At 37.3% G+C, this 20,919-nt stretch overlaps 1 protein-coding gene across 3 annotated transcripts in view; it reads right to left on the reverse strand.

Moving 5' to 3' along the window:
• Window positions 1-5,856: 5,856 nt before the first annotated feature.
• Window positions 5,857-20,919, reverse strand: part of SCAF11 (SR-related CTD associated factor 11) — a 66,154-nt gene continuing 51,091 nt past the window's right edge. Inside the window, exons 8-16 of one of the 3 annotated variants that reach the window (XM_037162311.2) lie at window positions 16,277-16,332; window positions 16,003-16,112; window positions 14,978-15,079; window positions 13,229-13,335; window positions 9,673-12,600; window positions 8,591-8,937; window positions 7,404-7,574; window positions 6,885-7,004; window positions 5,857-6,638 (exon numbers count right to left, since the gene is read on the reverse strand). In XM_037162311.2, the coding sequence (XP_037018206.2) occupies window positions 6,492-6,638; window positions 6,885-7,004; window positions 7,404-7,574; window positions 8,591-8,937; window positions 9,673-12,600; window positions 13,229-13,335; window positions 14,978-15,079; window positions 16,003-16,112; window positions 16,277-16,332 (4,088 nt within the window). In that variant the 3' untranslated portion in view covers window positions 5,857-6,491. Of the gene's footprint in view, window positions 6,639-6,884; window positions 7,005-7,355; window positions 7,575-8,590; window positions 8,938-9,672; window positions 12,601-13,228; window positions 13,336-14,977; window positions 15,080-16,002; window positions 16,113-16,276; window positions 16,333-20,919 lie in introns of all 3 variants that reach the window. The other 2 variants (XM_037162310.2, XM_037162313.2) reach the window with 2 other exon arrangements.

Here is a 20,919-nt window from a genome sequence, read left to right on the forward strand (position 1 = left end):
GGTTTTTTTTTTTTTTTACCTGAAAACATTTTAAAAAGCTCAAATACCTTCACATGAATGAAGCAATTTAACCAACCCCTTCCAATTTTCCACCCTGAAATCCAGAAAGGACTATGTGCACCAGTATGTTACATCATTATGGAGAGAGTATATGGCCCTTTTAAGGCTTTTTCTACTTATTTTCAAATCGCCTCTCAGAAAAGTTGCACAAATTTATAATCTCAACAACACTGAGTTCCCTCATGGCACTCCTGCCAAATTTCTTTTATTAGGTTGACAAAAGAAAACACTGTTTAACTGTAAGCTTGGACACTTTACATGTTTAGCCACTTTTATTGAGGCTCTAATGGTTTTGGGCAATCTTTTAAAATACACATCGGATTAGGTCAAACACCTTCTGCTTAAAAGCTTTTATTTGCATCATATATTGCTGCCAATCTCATCACGGCCACTCTGGGCTTAGGGCTGCCATGCTCTCTGGCCACAGGCCTTTGGTACCAGCTACTCCTGCCAACTCACCTTATTGCCTAGTTCTTAATCATCTTTTCTCTTAAGACTGACTTCTCCCAGGGACTCTCACTGACAACTCTTAGGTCCTATTACCCCAGCATACATTCTTGAAGCACCTTGCAGTCCTCCCTGCTGTACCAGCGGATTTCTCAAAAGAGACCTTGCAGGCAAGAAGGGGCTGGAAAGAAGTATTCCAAGTCATGAAATCCAAAGACCTACAACCAAGATTGATCTATCCAGCAAAGCTTTCATTTAGAATGGAAGGGCAGATAAAGTGCTTCTCAGATAAGGTCAAGTTCAAGGAGTTCACCATCATCAAGCCCTTATTCTATGAAATGTTAACGGGACTTACCTAAGAAAAAGATAAAAAATATGAACAGTAAAATGAGAACTCACAAGTATCAACAAATGAACCTAAAAAAGCAAAGAAAAACAAAACAAAAACTTAGCAAACTACTAGAACAGGAACAGAATCAGAGAAATGGACACCACATGGAGGGTTTTCAGTGGAGAGGGGAGGGGAGGGAGGGGAAGGAATGGGGGGAAGATACAGGGAAGAAGCATAATCAGTAGGCGTAAAATAGGAAGAGGTCAAAAATGGTCTAGGAAACAGAACTCAAAGAACTTATATGCACAACCCATGGACAGGAACTAAGTGGGGATGCTGGAGGGTTGGAGGGCACAGGGCAGAGGGGGGATAAAGGGGGAGAAATTGGGAAAACTGTAATAGCATAATCAATACACTTAAAAAAAGTTTCCAAGACCTGCCAACGACGCTGACGTGATGCACAGCTACTTTTTCACACCAATCGGATTGCTCCACGAAGGCCACAGCAGTTTTCCCCAACTCTTCCTTAGTGTGCAACACACCGGCTGGCGCTGCGTGTGGAATAAATGATGCGGGCCAGTGATTTCCAACCGGTGTGCTGCGAGAATTTTTAAAAACATGCCATACCTACTACCCTACTATTGGGTCAGGGGCACTGACCTCTTTAGGTTAATAAAAAACTGGTATCAGCCATCAGAACAGCTGTCCGGTGTCCATGAATCAAAATCATACTTTTTGTCAGATCAGCAAAATATATATACATTTTGGTGTGGCACAGAATTTTAGTAGTCTGTATCCAATGAGGCAAAAGAGGCTGACCATCGCTGATGTAGGATAGCACAACCAAAAGCTACGTACGCCACTGAAAGATTAGTCTGTGGTGTTTAGGTGAACTGATGCACACAGAACCTAGTGACAGTCGAGGCTATTCAGAGGTCAGAGTAACGTTGCTGGGGGCCATCAGTTAGGTTTTGTGGCAAAGATGACACAGAGAAGAGAAAACAGCAACTGTTTGAGAATGGAGATGGAGCAAGAGCAAAGCATTCGGGAAAGATGGCTTCCATATTCCAAGCTTAGTATCTCTTAAGATAGGAAAAAACAGCTATTAAAACGGCAAAAATGAGGTCTGGTTAGACACCCGAAGAACACCCTTTCCTCACTCCCTCCCCCTAGCAGTCAGCCGTGTCTTCTCTGCTCCTACTGCATTTCACTTCCCGGTCCAGCCATCACTACCATGTGTTACAGAAACGTCCGTTTCCATCTGTGAGCTCAGTGACACCCCGAGTCACGAACTAACTCGAGCACCTACCAAGTCTAGGTCTGAATCCCGGCTAAATCACCAATAGCTGTGTAACTAATTCAGTTAATGCCTTTAAAGTTTTTTAATTTGCTGACTTGAGAGAAACATCAATTTGTTGTTCCATTTATTATTTTTTTCAAGATTATTTTTAGAGAGAGGGGAAGGGAGGAAGAGGAACATCAGTGTGTGGCTGCCTCTCACGAGCCCTCTACTGGGGGACCTGGCCTGCAACCCAGGCATATGCCCTCACTGGGAATTGAACCAGCGACCTTGATGTATATATCCAGATGATGCTCTCACCTGCTGAGCTACCTGGGCAGGGCACAGTTAATGCTTTGTGCATCTCAACTTTCTCATCAGAGAATAAAGATACTTATTAGCTTTGCTTTTATAGATCAAATGAGGTAACACATAAAATGTTTGAGTGCCTGAAACATTACAGGCTTAATAAATGTTAATTTTGTACTATTCCTTTTGAAGACTATGGGATAAATAAACTTGGTATGTGAAGAACCCAAGAATTCCTTAGAAAAAGTAGGTATGCACTGTTTGATGAGACAAATGTCCAGTAAGATCTTAAGAACAATTTTATATGCTCAGTCGCAATTATCAAAAGTGGAATTATAAATGAGTATACTCCTTCTAGAGAGCAATTTGGCAACATCTACCCAAATTAAAACACACACATCTTGAAATTCAATGTAACCTCATACACAAGAAGGTTCACAGAAATAAGTCACAAAGGATGTTCATTAAAACATTGTTTCTAATAGCTAACAGAAAAACATAATAGAGCCATTATAAAATAGAACATGGACAACAGAATATATGTTCTGCTTCTTAAATGGACTAGAGATGCAATTTCACAGAATATAATTTGCTGGGGAAACTGATTATCCCGGAACCCAATAGAGCATCTTTGTAAATGTGCTTAAGACTGTGGGAACATAAAGAAACGTCTTTCCGATGGTTCTCTCTGGACAGACAAACCAGCTTTGGAAAATGATGGGGGTTTTACACTGATTAAAACTGAATTTTTAAATTTATGGGGAAATAAAAAATGACTGACCAAGCTATTCTACTTCTAGGAGTTAACCCCCAGAAAAATATCTGAAATGGGCACAATTTAGGCAGTCGGATGTTTACATCAGTTTTATTTATGTTAGTACAATGTATATTTTACTAATTTATTTACTTGTATTAGTAGGAACAACTTATCCAACAGAAGGCTGTTTCAGGTTAAGGAGTATTTGGGTAACTGAATATTTATATAGCCATTAAAAATCATGCTGCAGAATAATTTTTATTAAAATGGCAACTTCTCAATACATCATTAAATGAAAAGAATGTTACAACAATTTATATGCAATTTCATCAGTGTTAATACTTGTTACCTTTAAATGGTAGAATTATAAATTATTTCCCTCCTTTTGTTATTGTTTCTTCTATCTTTACTACTTTTTTTAGTTACTAAAAATTTTCTAATTTTTTACAATGATTACATAATTAGGAAAAATGCTAGTAAAATAAATGCTTATAGCTAACTCTCAGCTTGCTTTACAGCTTGGACATTAATATAACTGTGATGCTAGTTACTTTGGTGCAAACCCAAGAAATACTTAAACAACTGTTTAGAAAGAGTTATTGAAGTAAAAGTCCATTTCATAGGAATCTTAATAAAATTTAAAAGACACTACTTTGTTTATCAAAAGAATTTATTAGAAAATATTACATACTGCACGTCTGCCTGCGAAGAGCACTATCTCAGCAGACAGCACTCCGCCCTCAGACAGCGCCTCACGGCCGCGGGCAGCCCCGTGCTTCCGAAGCTGCACCTTCTGGATGGAACATTCAGGCAGTACACACCGTGACCATTTAAAGGAAGATAACGAAGAAAATGTGGTAAGTACCAGGGGGAAAATGCACACAAATTTGGAATGTTCCAAGTAACAACTACTTTCAGTCTCAAAATTCCAGGCATTGCTGTAGCCTCAAACATTGGTCAATGTGACTAGTAAGTTAAAGGGACCCAGGTTTCAAAGGTCAAGTTAATACTGAATCTTCATAAATACTGTGATCCCACAAAATGTTTTTGATTCAATTTATGCCCATGCAAAATTAACATAAATTTCTGAAAAAAGCAAGAGTGGGGAATGTTAAAGCAATGTATTTTTAACATAAAGCATGCACTTTCTAATACATTCGTAAATATTTCAAAGTTTTAAAAGTTTGAATTCTAATCCAGTAACATTCTTCACTAGCTATTTTAAATTCGGTCTACCCAGCACCCCAACCAGATGTGGGACGCACACTTGTTATTTGCAAGAAAGACAAACATAGCTCCTGGCAGCACTGCCAATGACATGCGGCTTGACCACACCACACCACCTAGTCTTTCTTCAGAACTTATTTTAAATATGTTTGCAAAAGATAACTGGTGTAAAGCAAATTTTAAGATGTCACCCAAACCCCAAACACCACTGAAAGAAAATGAAGGGAAAAAGTAGGCATTCTCTGACGAATCAGTTTAGGCAATGTGCTACGAAATCTTCAAGGTGTGAACCAGTTTTAACTCAAAATAGATTTCAAGTTCACACAATTTGTTTTTACAGCTAGAAACTAAAACAAATGAGGATGTGTGCATTGATATTTAAAACAGTCTTAATATTTTATTGGAAGAAATATATGTCTAAACTTCATTCCCCATCTTAATCTAAACACAAATTTTAATTAAGGATATATACAAATCAGTAGAATACCAGTATTACTAATGCCCAGAAATGCAGAATAAAGATCAAAGACTCCTCGGAAATATTTCTAACACTTTTGGGGATTACACTCATAATCTAATAAAGATTATGAACTAGCACAATCATTACTGGGACCATCGTTTCAAAATACTTTGCCTATCAAAGCTAGCACCAGGAAAAAGTACTGTGCACGTAAAAACGGAGAAACACATAATCTTTACTTCACAGAAGCACAGTCCTACGGAGTACTGCTCTTGCTCGTTCAGCTAGTAAAAGGGCCAGTCTGTCTCACTGGGGCGTATCTCTATCTTGAGCCACTAACATCTAAGCAGCTTTCCAGTTATTTGGTGTCTGTTGAAAATTGTTACTAGAATAAAAAATTATCATGGAAGACAACCCATTTTTTCTTCCAAAATGCCAATGAAAACAATGGCACTATAACACTTTTTACTTACCTTTTATAAAAATTAACATATTCTAGTATTTAAAAAAACCAACTAAATCCCTAATCCCTGCAGGCCTAACCAAAACTCCGTTACTTCATTCCTCTCCCTTTCCAAGACACAGATTTTAATGTGTCTAGACTTTTGCAACATGCTCGATGGCCATCGTGTGGTCACCAAATCAATACTTTATTCATTGTGAAGCATCTGGAGATTTTTCAGGTGTGAAAAGAATTTCATTAGTGATTAGACAGATGAACAACAACCTGAAAACCACTGAAGTGAGACACATAATTCGACTGTAGTCCCAAGGGAGGGTCGCCGCCACTTAACAGCAGTTCTCCAGTTGGCACAGTTGATTCATCATCTCCAATAGGTAGGAAATAGGAAATAAGAATGTTTACAAAGTCAACACTTCCTCCAAACTGGTCTTCTAAATTCGGCAAAGAAGTTAGACTGCCAAAGTTGCCAACCTAGCAAATCAAACCACTTCCTCTCAATAGGGGGAAAAAAGGCACCAAGAAAAACAAGCAGCATACCCTTTATTTGGTGATACAATGGGTCAACAGTGTCCCAAAGTTTTGAACACTGGATTTTACTTAGGTGATCATTTGTTTTTTATCTAAGCAATTTATTCAGATGTGTGCTTTAAAAATACAGATTAGGAACCCTGCAGTTGGTATGTTCTGTTATTAGAAATATTTTTCATGGTAATACATTACTTAACTTTCTATAATTAGAAGGGGAAATCATATAGTTCATACTTTATTTTTAGCCTAGCAGAATAAATGTATTATATATACATCTCTTCCAAAACCAGTGCACTTAGGAATTTCTAGTTTATGCACTCCACTGTTCAAATAAAATGCTGTACACTCTCAGCATCAACACTGCCACAGTCCTGGTGAAAATGCACATTCCTTTAACCCCTTTCCTTTCCCTTGAAATTGCTTGTATTGGGAAGGGGGAAGGAAAGGATATAGAAGTTGCAGTGCAGAACTAGTATTTATTTTGAACAAAACATTATATCCTATGTTAAAAAAAATAATTTTATCAAAACCAAATTTCAATCACAGTTGTGTACGATTTTCAGTTAAAGGTACTGGTTGAAATTGCACTTTGCAGACATCTTGACAGTGTCCTCTACAGCGCTCTCCACTTCAGCCTATGTTTTTTTCAGTAGACACAGGTTCTTCCAGAGTTTTCTTTTGGCTTCCCTTCCGTGAATATTTGTATTTGTCTACATAGGCTTTAACCAAATTTGCCACTTTAGTAGAATTCACTTCTCCACTCTTACTATGACAAACCTATGAAAAAATGAGGGGAATTTTTTTCATAGTTAAAGGGAATAAAATGGGAAGCTTGGTGAAAAACAACTAAGCCCAAACCAGACATTTTTGCACCTCTCATATAAAATTATTCAGAAGGTAAAAAGCAGGCCAGCATTAGAAGCACGCCCTTGTTACTGTGCACACACTCCATCCAGCACCCCTTACGGAACTGGAGAAGGCTGAAAACAGCGCACGCACAACTCCACTGTGGCTGGGACTTACTTTATCCACTGCTTTTCGTACAATCTCTTTATATTCTTCCTTGGTGATGTCTTTGTTTTGGTAAAATGGCTTAATGGCCAGTTTTACCTCCTGTGCTGCTTTCTCTTGAATTTGCAATTTCTGGTAAGAGGAAAATGTATAATTATTATTTGTCCAATCACATACTTTCAAAAAATTTCTTTGAAGATACAAAATTAAAAACACCGTGCATTTCTATTATTAGAAGGAGCTCATCAAATATTAGTGCTGTGAACACAAAAGTTATTTACTAACATCTCAAAAATTTCTAAAAATAATTTCGAAATATTACTAGTAACTTATTGAGCATCAACATATCTAGACAGAACCCTTCAAATAATATTAGAATTTAAGACTAGCAATAAATTCCCTTTACCACTTATACAATAGAAAGTTATTTTTCAACTTTATCAGATACAAAATTATGTAGGTTGCTCTCAACCTTGAACTTGCCTTGTCTGTCTTCGAGCTATCTGCGCTGGCTTCCACTGTAACACTTACTTTGCTTTCTGCCAATTTTACAGCAGCATCAGAGGCTTTGCTGTGACTCGATGACGAAGTATTACCAGAACTTGGTCCCTGAACTGTTTCCGAATTTCCCGGGGCTGCTGCTGGAGCAGGCAAGACTGGTGTGCTCATGTTATTACTTACATGAGAAGCACCGGGAGTACCCTGTTTTAAAGAGTTATAATCAGTTAATGAATTATTTGTACTCACTAGGAGACTTTTTGTCACATATTAGAAATAACATTAAAAACTGAAAGCAATTCAACCTTAGTACTTAAGAGAAATGTGTATTTCGGGTCATTCCTATCTAAAGGACTCTGAAGAAAAATGGGTACCATTCTTCAACAGAGCCCTATTTAAATATGTCAATGTGACTTTTAAATTACATGTGTATTGTAATGTTCTGCTATCAACACTAAAAACAGGAACATTTGAAGAATAGTATCTTTCCTGCAAAGCTCTTACGAGAATTAACTAAAATAAGTGCCCCCCCTTTAGAGATGGGAGAAAACGAGGCAGTGAAGTCAAACAGCTTGCAGTGAGCTGACAGCAGAAGAAGATTTCAGACCCCGTATTCTGGAATCCCCTTCCCCTGTTCCTCCAACTGTATCTTGCTGTCAGGATTCTAGAATTTCTGAAATGTAGCATAAAACTATAAGCAACACAATGTTCATAAATTATTACTCAAATCGTCTACATGCGTCAGAAGCACCTCCTCCTCTTCAGCAGGGTAAACTTGTGAAAATGAAACACAGGTAGTGACCGATCATGCACAGCTTTAACTGGCATCTTTCAAACAAGACAATACAAGCCTCATCACAACACTCTTTCACGAGTTTCCACCCCCTAAAGAGTCCAATAAACTAGGGAAGAATTTCAAAGCACCCACAACTTGATTCTAGTTTGGCTCGTGACCTGGTCTTCTTAATCTGAAAAAAAGTGTTTGGATGTCATTGACTGCATTATGTAGCCCAGACTTGATAATATAATTTTCTTACATAGGGGGTTGGGGGATGGGTGGTTTGGGGAAAAATCGTGAAAGAGGGGTTATGAAGATTTACCATAAATCTAATTGAATAATTGTTCTGGATGCCAGGAAGCCCCCTTCTTGAACATCGGTCCCTAATAGCTGAATGTTTACAATGGCTATGTTGATTGAACCTGAGTTGCCAAAAACGTACCTGCAACTGCTTTCCATCTGTCTGTGAAGCCATGTAGTTGACTTGCTGGGATGGTGGGGGAGGGGGTGGTGGTGGTGGTAGTCCCTGAGATACACTGGTAGGAGCAGCTACCTGCATGAGAGGTACTCCTGTGTGCAGATGCAAGGGTAGCTGAGGATGAATATTAAATGGACCACGTTGGATGTTCATCAAAGGAGCATGAACACCCACTGGGTATGGGAAGATATTCATAGGCTGGTGTTGTGCATTCATTTGTTGCTGCATTACATTCATTTGTGGCTGCATCATATTTATAGATAGCTGAGAACCATCACCTTGTTGGTTTGTTTGGTCTTTTAGGTTAGAATCTATTGAAAGAAAAAAGGCTTGTAAAAAAATTACGTTACATATTTCTTTAGACAGAGAAGCAAAGAACCACTGATTATAGTCAAATTAAATAGCAATTAAGAGACTCAGACCACCTAATCCAATCTGCAATTATTTGATTTAATTCCATCATTTCTAAATAATGTGGGCTGGTTTTCCAAATGAAAACATTTAACTAAAATAATTTTTAATAAGGCTAGATGATAACATCCATCAATATTAGCAAAAAATCGGTATCTCAAGAAACTTACTAAAGAAATAAATACAAAATCTATTTAGACTACTAAATTAGAAGTTAATCAACTTTTAATCTTCAACAGCTTTTTTCTTGCAATGTTAACCCCAAAAAAAAGCCAAGAAAAATAAATCTTTATTAGAAGAATTACTTATTTATATAAGAACAATGATCAAAATAATTTAAGTCCACACATATGAAATAAAGTTAAATCCTGCAGAGAAATACCCCAAATTCTTCTACTGTAGCAAATTGTACTTAAAATATTAAAGTTTTTGGCGAGGTTTGGGGCACAAGTGGGATAAAAGAGTATTAATGTGTATGTACACTTACATAATGTAAAGTGACTGGTAAAAAACTGGGATTCAGTTTAACATTATAAAATTATAAAGAGGGGTCATTTCAATTCATACAAATAAGGCACTAACTTATAATTCCTTTCCTCCAATAAAAGTGTTCATTAATAAACAGAACATGTTACCCTGTTCAACGGCCTCCTCTTCTTGTCTCATCCACCCAGACTGTGAACCTGAAGGATTCCTCCCTCGTCGTGAGTAATAGTTCTGAACATCTGCTGGTAGAGTCTTTCTCACGGCCCAACTAGATGCAGATGTCCACCCGGATCTATCTGCTGGTGTATCAAATGAGAACTCTTGCTCATTTTTCCGTTTATATGGTTGCTGTTCCGCAAACTTGAAAGACTCATTCCCTGAATCATTTGAATTCCCTGAGAGCGGTTTTCGGTTTTGCCACCGATTTTCATTTTGATCCGTATAGGCAAAACTACCTCTGTAAGTGCCTCTGCCACGGTTACCTCTACCACGGTTAGACATCCAACCTGAACCAAAGTTTTTATTCCAAGAATTCCCTGAATTTTCATTTCTATTTTCTTCCCAGTGGGAATTTTTTAACTTTTCTGGATTCCTGGTCCTTGGATCAGGCCCAGAATTTATTTTTTCTGTTACCCAACTGGGACAGTCATTTCTATGTTTGTCTGCAGAATTTGGATAGTCAGCATCTGAACTGAGGTCATCTTTTTCTTTTCTTGTATTTTCATTCTGTTTCTCTGGGTCATTCTTTCTGTACCTATCATTTCCTCGTGGACATCTCCATCCATCATTTGCCCATCTTTCCTTCCACCGAGGAGAGTAACTGTCTCTGTCATTTCTAGCAAATGATGAACTCTTACTTTTTGTTCTAGATCTTGATGGTGACCTAGAACGAGATCTGGATCTAGACCACCTTCTGGTTCTCCTTTCTCTCTCTCTCTCTCGGTCTCTCCTAGCCCCGTCTCTATCACTTTCCCTTTCTCTGCTCCGGGACCTGGATTTTTCTCTTGGGGAGGAATCTTTCACTCTTGACTGAGACCTTCTGTTCTCTCTAGAAGTCTCTCTCTTTGGGGAGAGTGATTCTGATCTTTTGCCTTCTTTAGTGCTATCTCTTTTTGGAGATCGAGACTGTGATCGCCTTTTTTCTCTTGCAATATCCTTTTTTGGAGACTGAGAACGTGATTTCCTCCGTCCTCTTGCAGATTCTTTCTTGGGAGATGGTGACTGAGACTTCCTTTCTTTCCCAGTGTCTCTTTTGGGAGATGGAGACTGAGACTGCTTCCTTTCCCGTGCAGCGTCTTTGTTAGGGGACCAAGTTGTAGATGGGGAATGAAATCTAGATCTTCGAGTACGAGGCTTTTTGGCTTTATCTATCACGTCTACTGGGCTTTCAAATGTTTGAGATACAGTTTCAACCTTTTCACTTACTGGATCAGAAGATGGCACATTATTTTGAGAACTGCCCTCTGCCGAACTTTTATTCAATTGTTTAGCATCAGCATTTACAGCCAGTTCAATTCCAGATTCATTCTGGTCACTGCAAAATGAATCACATTCCATAGGTATCATCTCATTATTGTCTTCACCAGAATGCTGCTGAGTCTGTTCAATGTGTGTGTTAGGCAACTCTGTAGATCTGGGATGTTCAACCAGAGACTCAGTCTTTTCTTCTAAAGATTCATCCAATTTGGTATTAAGATCATTTTTTAATAAATTATTTTCAGAGTCTTGAATACTACTGAAATTTTCATTCCCTGAAGTATCAAGCGTTGCAGTTATTTCTGCATCTTCAATTTCAATGTGCCCAGGCAGCTGAATCTCTGAGCTCTCAACAGATGTTTTGTCCACTGTTTGTATAGTTCCACCCTCAGAAGACTCTGATTTTTGGCTGTCTACAAGCTGTTCTGCTTTTACTGAAGTATCTTTATGATCAATAATTTCTTCTATAGGACTCACTATAACCTTTTCATCATTAACATCTATTATTTTTTCTTCATTAACCTCTACAACATTTTCCTTACTAACCATTAGCTCTGCATCCTCAGGTAAGTCACCCAGGCTTGGTATAGGTTGGTGCACTTCAATTTCAGATGCTGAACGTGTAAGAAAATCATTTGGAGGATGATCTGTATATATATCTGTTTTTAACTCTGATTCTGAAGGTCCAGATATTGGGTCTTGATTTTCTAATGGATCACCTCCTTTTTCAGAAATATTTTTAGATATCTCACTTTCTAAACATAAAACATTAGCCTTGATATCTGTATTCTCAACTTTTTGAACTTCCTCCTCCTCTCCAACTAGCACAGGACCCTCCTCTCCAACTAGCACAGGATCTTCCTCTCCAACTAGCACAGGACCCTCCTCTCCAACTAGCACAGGACCCTCCTCTCCAACTAGCACAGGACCCTCCTCTCCAACTGGCACAGGACTCTCCTCTCCAACTAGCACAGGATCCTCCTCTCCAACTAGCACAGGATCTTCTTGAGTACAAGACTCAGAATGTGAAGTTTCTACTTTTTTCTCTGTATCGTGATTCTCAGTATGTTCCTCACTCTCTTCTATTTGCTCACTGTGACTTTTCAAGCCATTAGCAGACTTATCTTCTACATTTGTCTGCACAGTACAAGTGTTACTATTTTCTTCATCTGACTGGTGCTCTTTCTCTAAAACAGGTGGTGTGTCAGATTCTGCTGTTTCATCTGCTGAATCACTGGAAGATGATTTTTCAGGGGTAGGTACAGAGCTCCGAAGTTTCTTTTTCAGCAAAGGTGGCTTTCTTCCTCTTCTTAGAGGCTTCCGTTTTGGAGCCTGTCTTGTTTGCTTTTCAGACTCAGCTGAAGAAGAAACACTTACAGGTGGATTATTGTTATCTGGGGCATCACACCCAGAATTATTTGATACTGGGGATCTCTGAGGCTGAGTGACTGTTTCAGCTCTCGTGTTACGCGTAGATCTCCTAGTGGGAGTTGTTGCTGCAGGTTTTCGTCTTGATCCTCTGGTGGTTGATGTGCCAGAAGTTTGCTTCTTCTCTTCTCCTTCTTGAGTGTGTGCTAATGCATATCCCTTGTAAGAAGTACCTAATAATACACATTTTTCAAAAAATAAAAGTATATGTTTTAATAAATGATAAGTTTGGCTTTAGCTTATTTACATAAAAATAGACATCTATAATAGACTAAAAATATACTTATCAATAAATGTATAGCTACTAATATCTGAATAATATCAGGTATTTATCAGCTTCTCTTTAATGCTACTGAAATAAGTTATCACAAAATTATCCATGTGGGTAATTTTATAGAAGAAAAACAAGAAAATATGTTTAGTCTAATAACTGCCATTTGCTTTACGAATTGATTATTACCTAGGCAAAACACAAGAAACAACAGGTTATTCACGTATAAAGACTCAAATTATTTGTCGATAATTAACAGGAAATAGGAGATGGTACTTCTAAAGATCTATAGTTTGGATCTTGAAACCCTAAACAGAAGGGAGACTTCTAATCAGTCCTCGAAAACATTAACCTGTAATTTCTTAAGAGGGATTTTCTAGTCTGAACAAATTAAAAGTCAAGTCACTGTCCAAATCTTTAGGACTTACCATTTAAAACTTATAATAGCCTTTGTAAGCCATCAACACTCACTTTTAAGAGACTAAAAAGAAGCTCATTTAAACAGTAGGAAAAAACTTCACAAACTTTACCAAAGTTCTCTAATGACATGGTACTTGTTGGAAAAATAGCTCTTGGCATCACAGAAGAGATGAGAGGAAGGACTTCTGTTTCAATGTTCCAGGGTATAAAACCAATTCTGAAAATTCAAAACAAAAAATAAAGACATTTTTGTTCAAATGGTTTAAAAAATTAAACCATCGAATTTTCCAGATCGGGTTAGGGGTCTTAAAATACATTGTGCCTAAATTATTTTGTGCCCAAATATGTAAAAGTAAATTCATTGTTCAAGGATGGCTACCAATTGGCTGCAAAGAAAAAAAAACAAACCTTTAAATGCACGTTTTTTAGATAAATTAATGGAAAATGGAGATCAAGGTTAATTTAAATATATAATAGTTGTTTCTATTTACAATAATTCAATATTTTGTCAAGATTTTTTAGCTGTTATTTTCTTTGCTATTCTAAAAAAGTCACTTGAACAATAAAACGCACAGATTTTACTTGTACAGTCTGATGACTTTCGACCACTGTACACCCCTGCATAACCACTAACTCCGTACGGAAACAGGTTCTTCCCACCACTCCAGAAAGCACTGTTATGCCCCTTGCACACCACTTCTTTCCGAGGAAACCAAAGATTTCTGTCAAATTAATCAAATCAAGGTTTTAAAGAAATTAGCAAGTTCAAAGGGAAATCTGTCCACAAATAAATAAAAACCTAAATACTGGACCTCAAACTACATTACTTGAATTTTGAAGCATTTCATAGATGACATCACAGTTTTTGTTACATGTCTTCATTTTACAGTGTGATCAAGGCCCCGAACATCAAAATATGTATATTTTTAAAAAACCTGGTTTCTGTTGCTATACTACATTTTCAAATTCCTCCATTTAACAATGATGGCTCTTCAAAGTTCCTTGTGTCCCTAAGGACCTGCTAAGACCCCAAAGCTTCTGCATCCAAAATTAATCCACTCTCAGCTTCTTTTCTGACTCATACTTGTTCATCAGTTCGAGTCTCCTAAAAAGACTATCTTATCCAATACAAGGTCAGATTCTACAGTAAAGGCAGAGAAGCTTGAAAAAAAATGTGTAACGTGTACATGTACACAAATACATAACTCCAAGAAAAGGTTTCATATTATACATATCTGGACTTCCTAATTTTACTTTTGTTTGTTCCACAGTCATTCCGAATGTATAGGACCCTATGCAGAACTACCCTGTAGTGATATATAAAATAAAATTACAAGTTATAGGCGACAATGTTGATCTTTAGGTACAAGCTTGATTAAGTATATGTCATGTACCTAGCAAAGTGCTAGTAGACTCAGGACTTAAATTAAGAAAAAGCTACATCATATAAAGTCATAAATGCCAAGGCACAGTAGGGACTTGATCAAATTATTATTTAAAAGAACACTGTGGAAGAAAGACACCACAATAAAAGCAGTGATTCAGCTAATGGCACACAGGTAAGATTGGAATGGGGAAAAATGGAGGGAGGACAGATCTGAATACTATACTAACAATGAATCTTATCATTTAGGTACCTCTCCCTTTTAAATGAATCAAGTATCTACATTTTAAACAAGTGAAAAACCCTTTAAGAGGCTCTTTAAATAGCAAGCTTTGTTAAACATCTGAAACACCAAAGTATAGTTTCCACAAAACTGTCTTAGCAACATAATTACTAAATAAGATAATTTGTACTTAAGTATTACGATATGCTCACGTTAGCATTCGAACACTTCAGTAAACAATTTCTTTTTTACCTTCCAATTCCAGGTAATGCATCAGGAAACCATGACAATTCCAGTTCCTGTCTCTTCTGCCTAATTAATGCACTGATTTCATTGGCTTCTATAAATTCTGTACTAAAAGATAAATTTTACACCTTTGTCAGAATTCCAAAAATTTAAGTTTGGAGTAACAAATGGGTTCATGATACATACAGTTATTTTCATACCTAGCATTATAAATCACACCTAAAAAAATCAGAACCTTTTTCTATTGAAACACTTTAAAAATGAACTCATTCCTACAGTTAGTCAAATGCTTGAATTTCTATTTAAATGATAGCATTTTTAAAAAATCAGACTAATATCATTACTGAGAGAAAAACAACCAACACTGGTTCTAGCCCATGAACCAAAGCTACAGCAAGCAGTTCCAGCAGAAACGAAGGTGCAATAGTTCCCATCTGAAACTTAAGCAAAGAACAAAAGAAAATCAAAGAAGGTATGGTTTCTGTAACAAAAAAATGGGTACAGTTCAGCTTTTCAAAGGCCATTCAGATGTAATTGCTTTCTTTGATGCCTTGCTAAACTCATAAATTAAATCATAATGTGTCTTGTTAGTTCAACCAACTCTGTGATTTTAAAACTCCAATTTAGTTATCAAAGTCCACATACATCTACTTAGTATCGACTTCCAGTCACTATGGATTGAAGATGACTGGATCTACTTCGAAAGGGCTCTGGCTTTTCAGGTACTACTGCCACAATGTAACAAGTAGCCTACATTTCTACCATCACACAAAAAGCCTCAGTAGAACAACTTAATTTATTATTAATGGAAACAAAGCCCCACCAGCAGAGGCAGTCACTGCATGATAGAGAACACCACAAAATGATAGGTTTTTTTCTTTGCTAAAACTAGTTTATTTTCAGAAAGAAATAAAAACAGAAACAAGGTGGGCTTTCATGTTTGTTTAGCCTGAGTTTCAATTTCTACCAAAGTTAATTACAAATGAAGCATGAAGTACAAAAAGCATAAATTAATAGTAGAAAATACTAACCAGTAAGCTCTACAGGTAAAAGCAGATTCTCCAGTGGGACTGCTAGAAGAAAATATATTGGAGAGAAAACTTCTGAAGTGCTGACTTGTACACTGATTTGATCTTCGAGGCTAAAAAAGTAAAAAGAGGTTACTGAAACATCAAACAAAAAACCTCCATAAAAGTACATAGCAGCTGTTCTTAAATATCAGGTATCATATGTATTTATACCTGACACATTAATGTTCTCTACTAAACAATCATTATTATCTAAGAAAAAGATTTTTCAACAAACCTTTATCTTTATTGTTGTATTTTTCTTTCCTCCCATTTCACTGTATTTAGTTTTTCCTGTACAAAAACACAAAAAGACTTGGTTACCTTGTCCTAATTTTTATTTTAAAAGGTTGTAAAACCAGTACTGATACCTTCATATTGACAAAATAAAGTTAAAATATGTAGAAAAGTTGGATTTAAAATAACATTACTTATATCTACATAATTTTTCCAAATGCTAGAGATGTAGTAGAGAGAGCAGGTAATGTTTCTCCTTTAAAGATCTTCTCTTGAGACTTCCGCCAAGATGGAGGCGTAGGTGGAAGCACTTCACCTTCTCACACAACCGAGTTTAAAAACAACAAAGTTTTAGCAACAAAAATGCAGCCAAACCACAGAAAATTGAACTACATGGAAGTCTGACAACAACAAACCCTTCAGCCAAACCAGTAAGAGGGACAGAGCCAGCAGTAGAGGGGGATCAGGCAGGAAAGATCCACTGGACTCATCCTGGTGCGTGACCCAGGTGCACCAGCAGCTGTGGGCGGATCCCAGGTGTGGAGAAGTGGGCAGACTCACTGAGGGCGGACCTTGGTCACACATTCACGTGCAGATAAACCGGTGAAAGCAGCAGAGAGAACCGCCATTATCCCTCTCTGACCCTGCCCCCACATACAGCATCACAAAACAGCAACCGGGGTGGCCCTGCCCTGGTGAGCAACTAAGGCTCCGCTCCTCATACGTAACAGGCACAAACAGATCAAAACATGGCTCAAGAAGAACTCAGAGTCCCAAAGCTGATAAATCTAAGCAAACAAGAAATTGCCAACCTTTCAGATGCATGGTTCAAAACACTGGTGATCAGGATGCTCACAGAACTGGTTGATTTTAGTCACAAATTAGAGGAACATATGGAAGCTAAACTAATTGAAATGAAGGGAAATACACAGGAAACCAATAGTGATGGAAAGGAAACTGAGACTCAAATCAAAGGAGTGGACCAGAAAGAGGAAAAAAATGACCAAACAGAAAAGGATGAAGAAACAAGAATTCAAAAAAAATGAAGAGAGGCTTAGGAACCTTCAGGACATCTTTAAAGTTCCAGCATCCGAATTATAGGGGTACCAGAAGGGAAAGAGGAACAGCCACCAGTGGAAAACTCATTTGAACAAATAATAAAGGAGAATTTCCCCAATCTGGCAAAGGAAATACACTTCCAGGAAATCCAGGAAGTTCAGAGAGTCCCAAAGAAGTTGGACCCAAGAAGGAACACACCAAGGCACATCATAATTACATTACCCAAGATTAAAATGAAGGAGAGAATCCTAGAAGCAGCAAGAGAAGGGAACAGTCACCTACAAAAAAGTTCCCATCAGACTGTCAGTGGATTTCTCAAAAGAGACCTTACAGGCAAGAAGGGGCTGGAAAGAAGTATTCCAAGTCATGAAATCCAAAGACCTACATCCAAGATTGATCTCTCCAGCAAAGCTTTCATTTAGAATGGAAGGGCAGATAAAGTGCTTCTCAGATAAGATCAAATTCAAGAAGTTCATCATCACCAAGACCTTATTATATGAGATGTCAAAGGGACTTACCTAAGAAAAAGAAGATAAAAAAGATGAACAGTGAAAGGACAGCAAACTCACAGTTATTAAGAACCACACCTAAAACAAAAGCAAACTAAGAGGACAGCTAGATCAGGAGCAGAACCACAGAAATGAAGATCACATGGAGGGTTAGCAACAGGGGAGTGGGAGAAGGAGAAGGGGGAGAAAGTACAAAAAATAAGTAGCATAGACCATAGATAGAAAATAGATAGGGGGAGGGCAAGAATAGTATGGGAAATGTAGAATCTAAAGAACATGAGACGCATGGTCATAAACTAAAGGGGGGAATGGTGGGGGAGGGGTGTGCAGGGTAGAGGGGAATGAAGGGGGGAAATAGAACAACTGTAATGGCATAATCAATAAAATATATTCAACAAAATAAATTTTTCCAAATGCTAATTTTATCTTATCTTATTAAGCCACAGATATAAAAATGTACGAGGCCACAACAGATATGACTGGGAAAGCATGTAATACTGCTATGCTTAGAGCATGAGTATTAAAATTCTACTCAACATTTTCTGGTACCCTATGCAAATTTAAACCATCTTGTAACAAAAAACGTATAGGTAAGAAGTCAAATTACTTCATATCAATAGTGCATTTCTTATGTCCTTTTCCAGCTATGAGCTAAGAAACAGGTCCTGTTAACTCACCTCAAGCAAGAGCTGACCGGGGGAACCGGGACCATTTAACCACCGGCACCGTCTTCCAGTAAGGGCCCTCCTTCCTCCTCACACTTCATATAATTACAATTAGGAAAAGCAGAAGTGTGGATTTAAAATGCTTTCTGTTACAGAAATGATTCTGGCTGCACTGCTCATGGCTTATTTTTTAGCATTATCTGTCCCATCTGGGAATTTCTATGAATACATACTTCCAGGTTAAGGAGTATAAAGAATAGTTTCTGCTAACCACAAAAATTGTGTTAGCATCTTGACAGTTTACTGCTCTTGGTTTTCTTCAGATGCCAGTCAATACACTGGCTGTCTGCAGTGAGTTACACTGGTACTGTTGTCACTTTCTCCTCTGAACTCTGGAAAAAGTCTACAATGTAAATGACAACTGGTCTTTCACTCTTTGTCCCTGCTTGCCATGGGGGCTTACTGACTGTTCAAAAGAGATCACCCTAATTAGGTGGCCTGTTTCATGCTACTAGATGACCATGTGAACCTGGGGTTTCTTCTGTCAGTCCAGTTGGTTACAGCCTGTTTTTTACTTATTTCCTTTTACGTTACTATGCACAGCTGTTTGCTTCCGTGCTATTATCCATCCTTCACACATGTCCCACCCAGAACTGTTGTAACAAATACAATTTCAACACTGGGGAGTGCAGTGCTGGCTGAGTCCCAGGAACTTATCTTCCTACCCTTTGATGTGTATTTAAAAGACTTTTAAAATTGCTTAAAGCAGCCAGAAATAAAAATGTGATAGGTACCCTGCCACTTTCTTAGAATTAACTATTTCCTTAGCTAGACAGAGAACTGCTGTATGGCAACCACACAGTGTACTTACTCCCTAAAGGTACTGAACTGTTTTCATTCAGGTGTCCTTCACTCAAGACTTAATGAGTGTGTACTGTTTACATAGCATTTCTTCACCTGAAAGCCTACCTTGGGAAGCCAGCATTAGACAAAATGCTCTCTATGGGAACAACTGTCAGTTCTCTGACCAACACTAAGAGTGAAAATCTAGTCTAAAAGCTGTTTCAAAAGTTTCTGTGTGATTCTGAGGTAATAATTGAGCAGCTCCAATAACAATCTCAAAAGTGTTCAGTACTGGTTGATTTGTCTGAATTGTGGTTTCCTGGAGACTATTGCGTAAATCTACCCTACTCATAAAGCTGCCTTTGGACAGCAGTGATATATATTTTCATTTAATATTTATCAAATAAAGCATGCACATACTTTAAGAAGTCAAACAGCGCTTCTAGGCTTATAAAGAAAACCACAGGAATCCCACTCTTGATTTTGTTCCCAAACACTCATCAAATCCTTTAGCTGTTTCTTCTAATATTTGCTCTTTATTTCTAAATAATATGCTTATACTATTCTACCTTGATTTTTTTCAAGTTCAGTTATATCCTGTTTTTTTGTTTGTTTGTTTTTACTATAGAACAGATATTCAACCCTTTTCAGCTCATGGCACACATAAACTACTAAAATTTTGTGGCACACCACAAATTACATTTTTTGTCAACCTTACAAAAAGTAGGTATAATTTTGATTCACTCACACCAGACAACTATTGTACTGATCACTGCCATTTTTTTTATTTGACAGTCTAAGGGGAAAAGGTCAGTTCCCTGACTATTTAGTCAGGTATTGCATGTCTTAAAAATTCTTGCGGCAAAACAGTTGAAAATCACTGCTTTAGAAGATAAAGACTTTTCTCTTATACCTATCTCCCTTTCTGCCTCCATCCTACTGTTCTTTCTGACATCAACACCCACTTATAGTAAAATGAGTATTTGACAAATGACTTCACTTAAGTAGACATGACATTAGGTTATAGGCCTTGGACAATGTTAACCTTCTGGCATTAATAAATTTCTTTAAGAACTATAAAATTAGCCACTCAATGTTAAATTAGCTTAGGATACCCACTAAAAACTTTAGTATTTCAATTCTGAATTGTAAAAAAATCTCAAATGCAATGAATCATGGGTTCTTGTGGTTTTTACTACACTGAAGCACTTTAGGTAAGATTTGCCTAGGTTTCTCTCTAAAAAAAAAGTCCAGGCAACAGATATATACATAAAGAGAAAATTTTATTAGTCTTAAAACTAAGATCAACATAGTGAGAGCAGGCCAAATTATCTATAAAAATGTATAATATCATTTAATCTTGAGAAAGATTAAATTTTATATCAGATCTGTTACCAAGTAAATTTTATATCAAATCCTACAGTTACCAAGCAAAGTCTATCCATTAAGAAAGGATTCTAATCTACAGTAATGTCAAAGAAAAACAAAGAAATTTGATATCTAAGATTCTTTAACAAAAGAAAAATGCTCATCTAATCATTAAGTCCTTTTAATACAATTTCACTTTA

The sequence above is a fragment of the Artibeus jamaicensis genome, unplaced genomic scaffold (genome assembly GCF_021234435.1).
Source record: "Artibeus jamaicensis isolate MK-2021 breed Jamaican fruit bat unplaced genomic scaffold, CSHL_Jam_final contig_233, whole genome shotgun sequence".
NCBI lineage: Eukaryota > Metazoa > Chordata > Mammalia > Chiroptera > Phyllostomidae > Artibeus > Artibeus jamaicensis.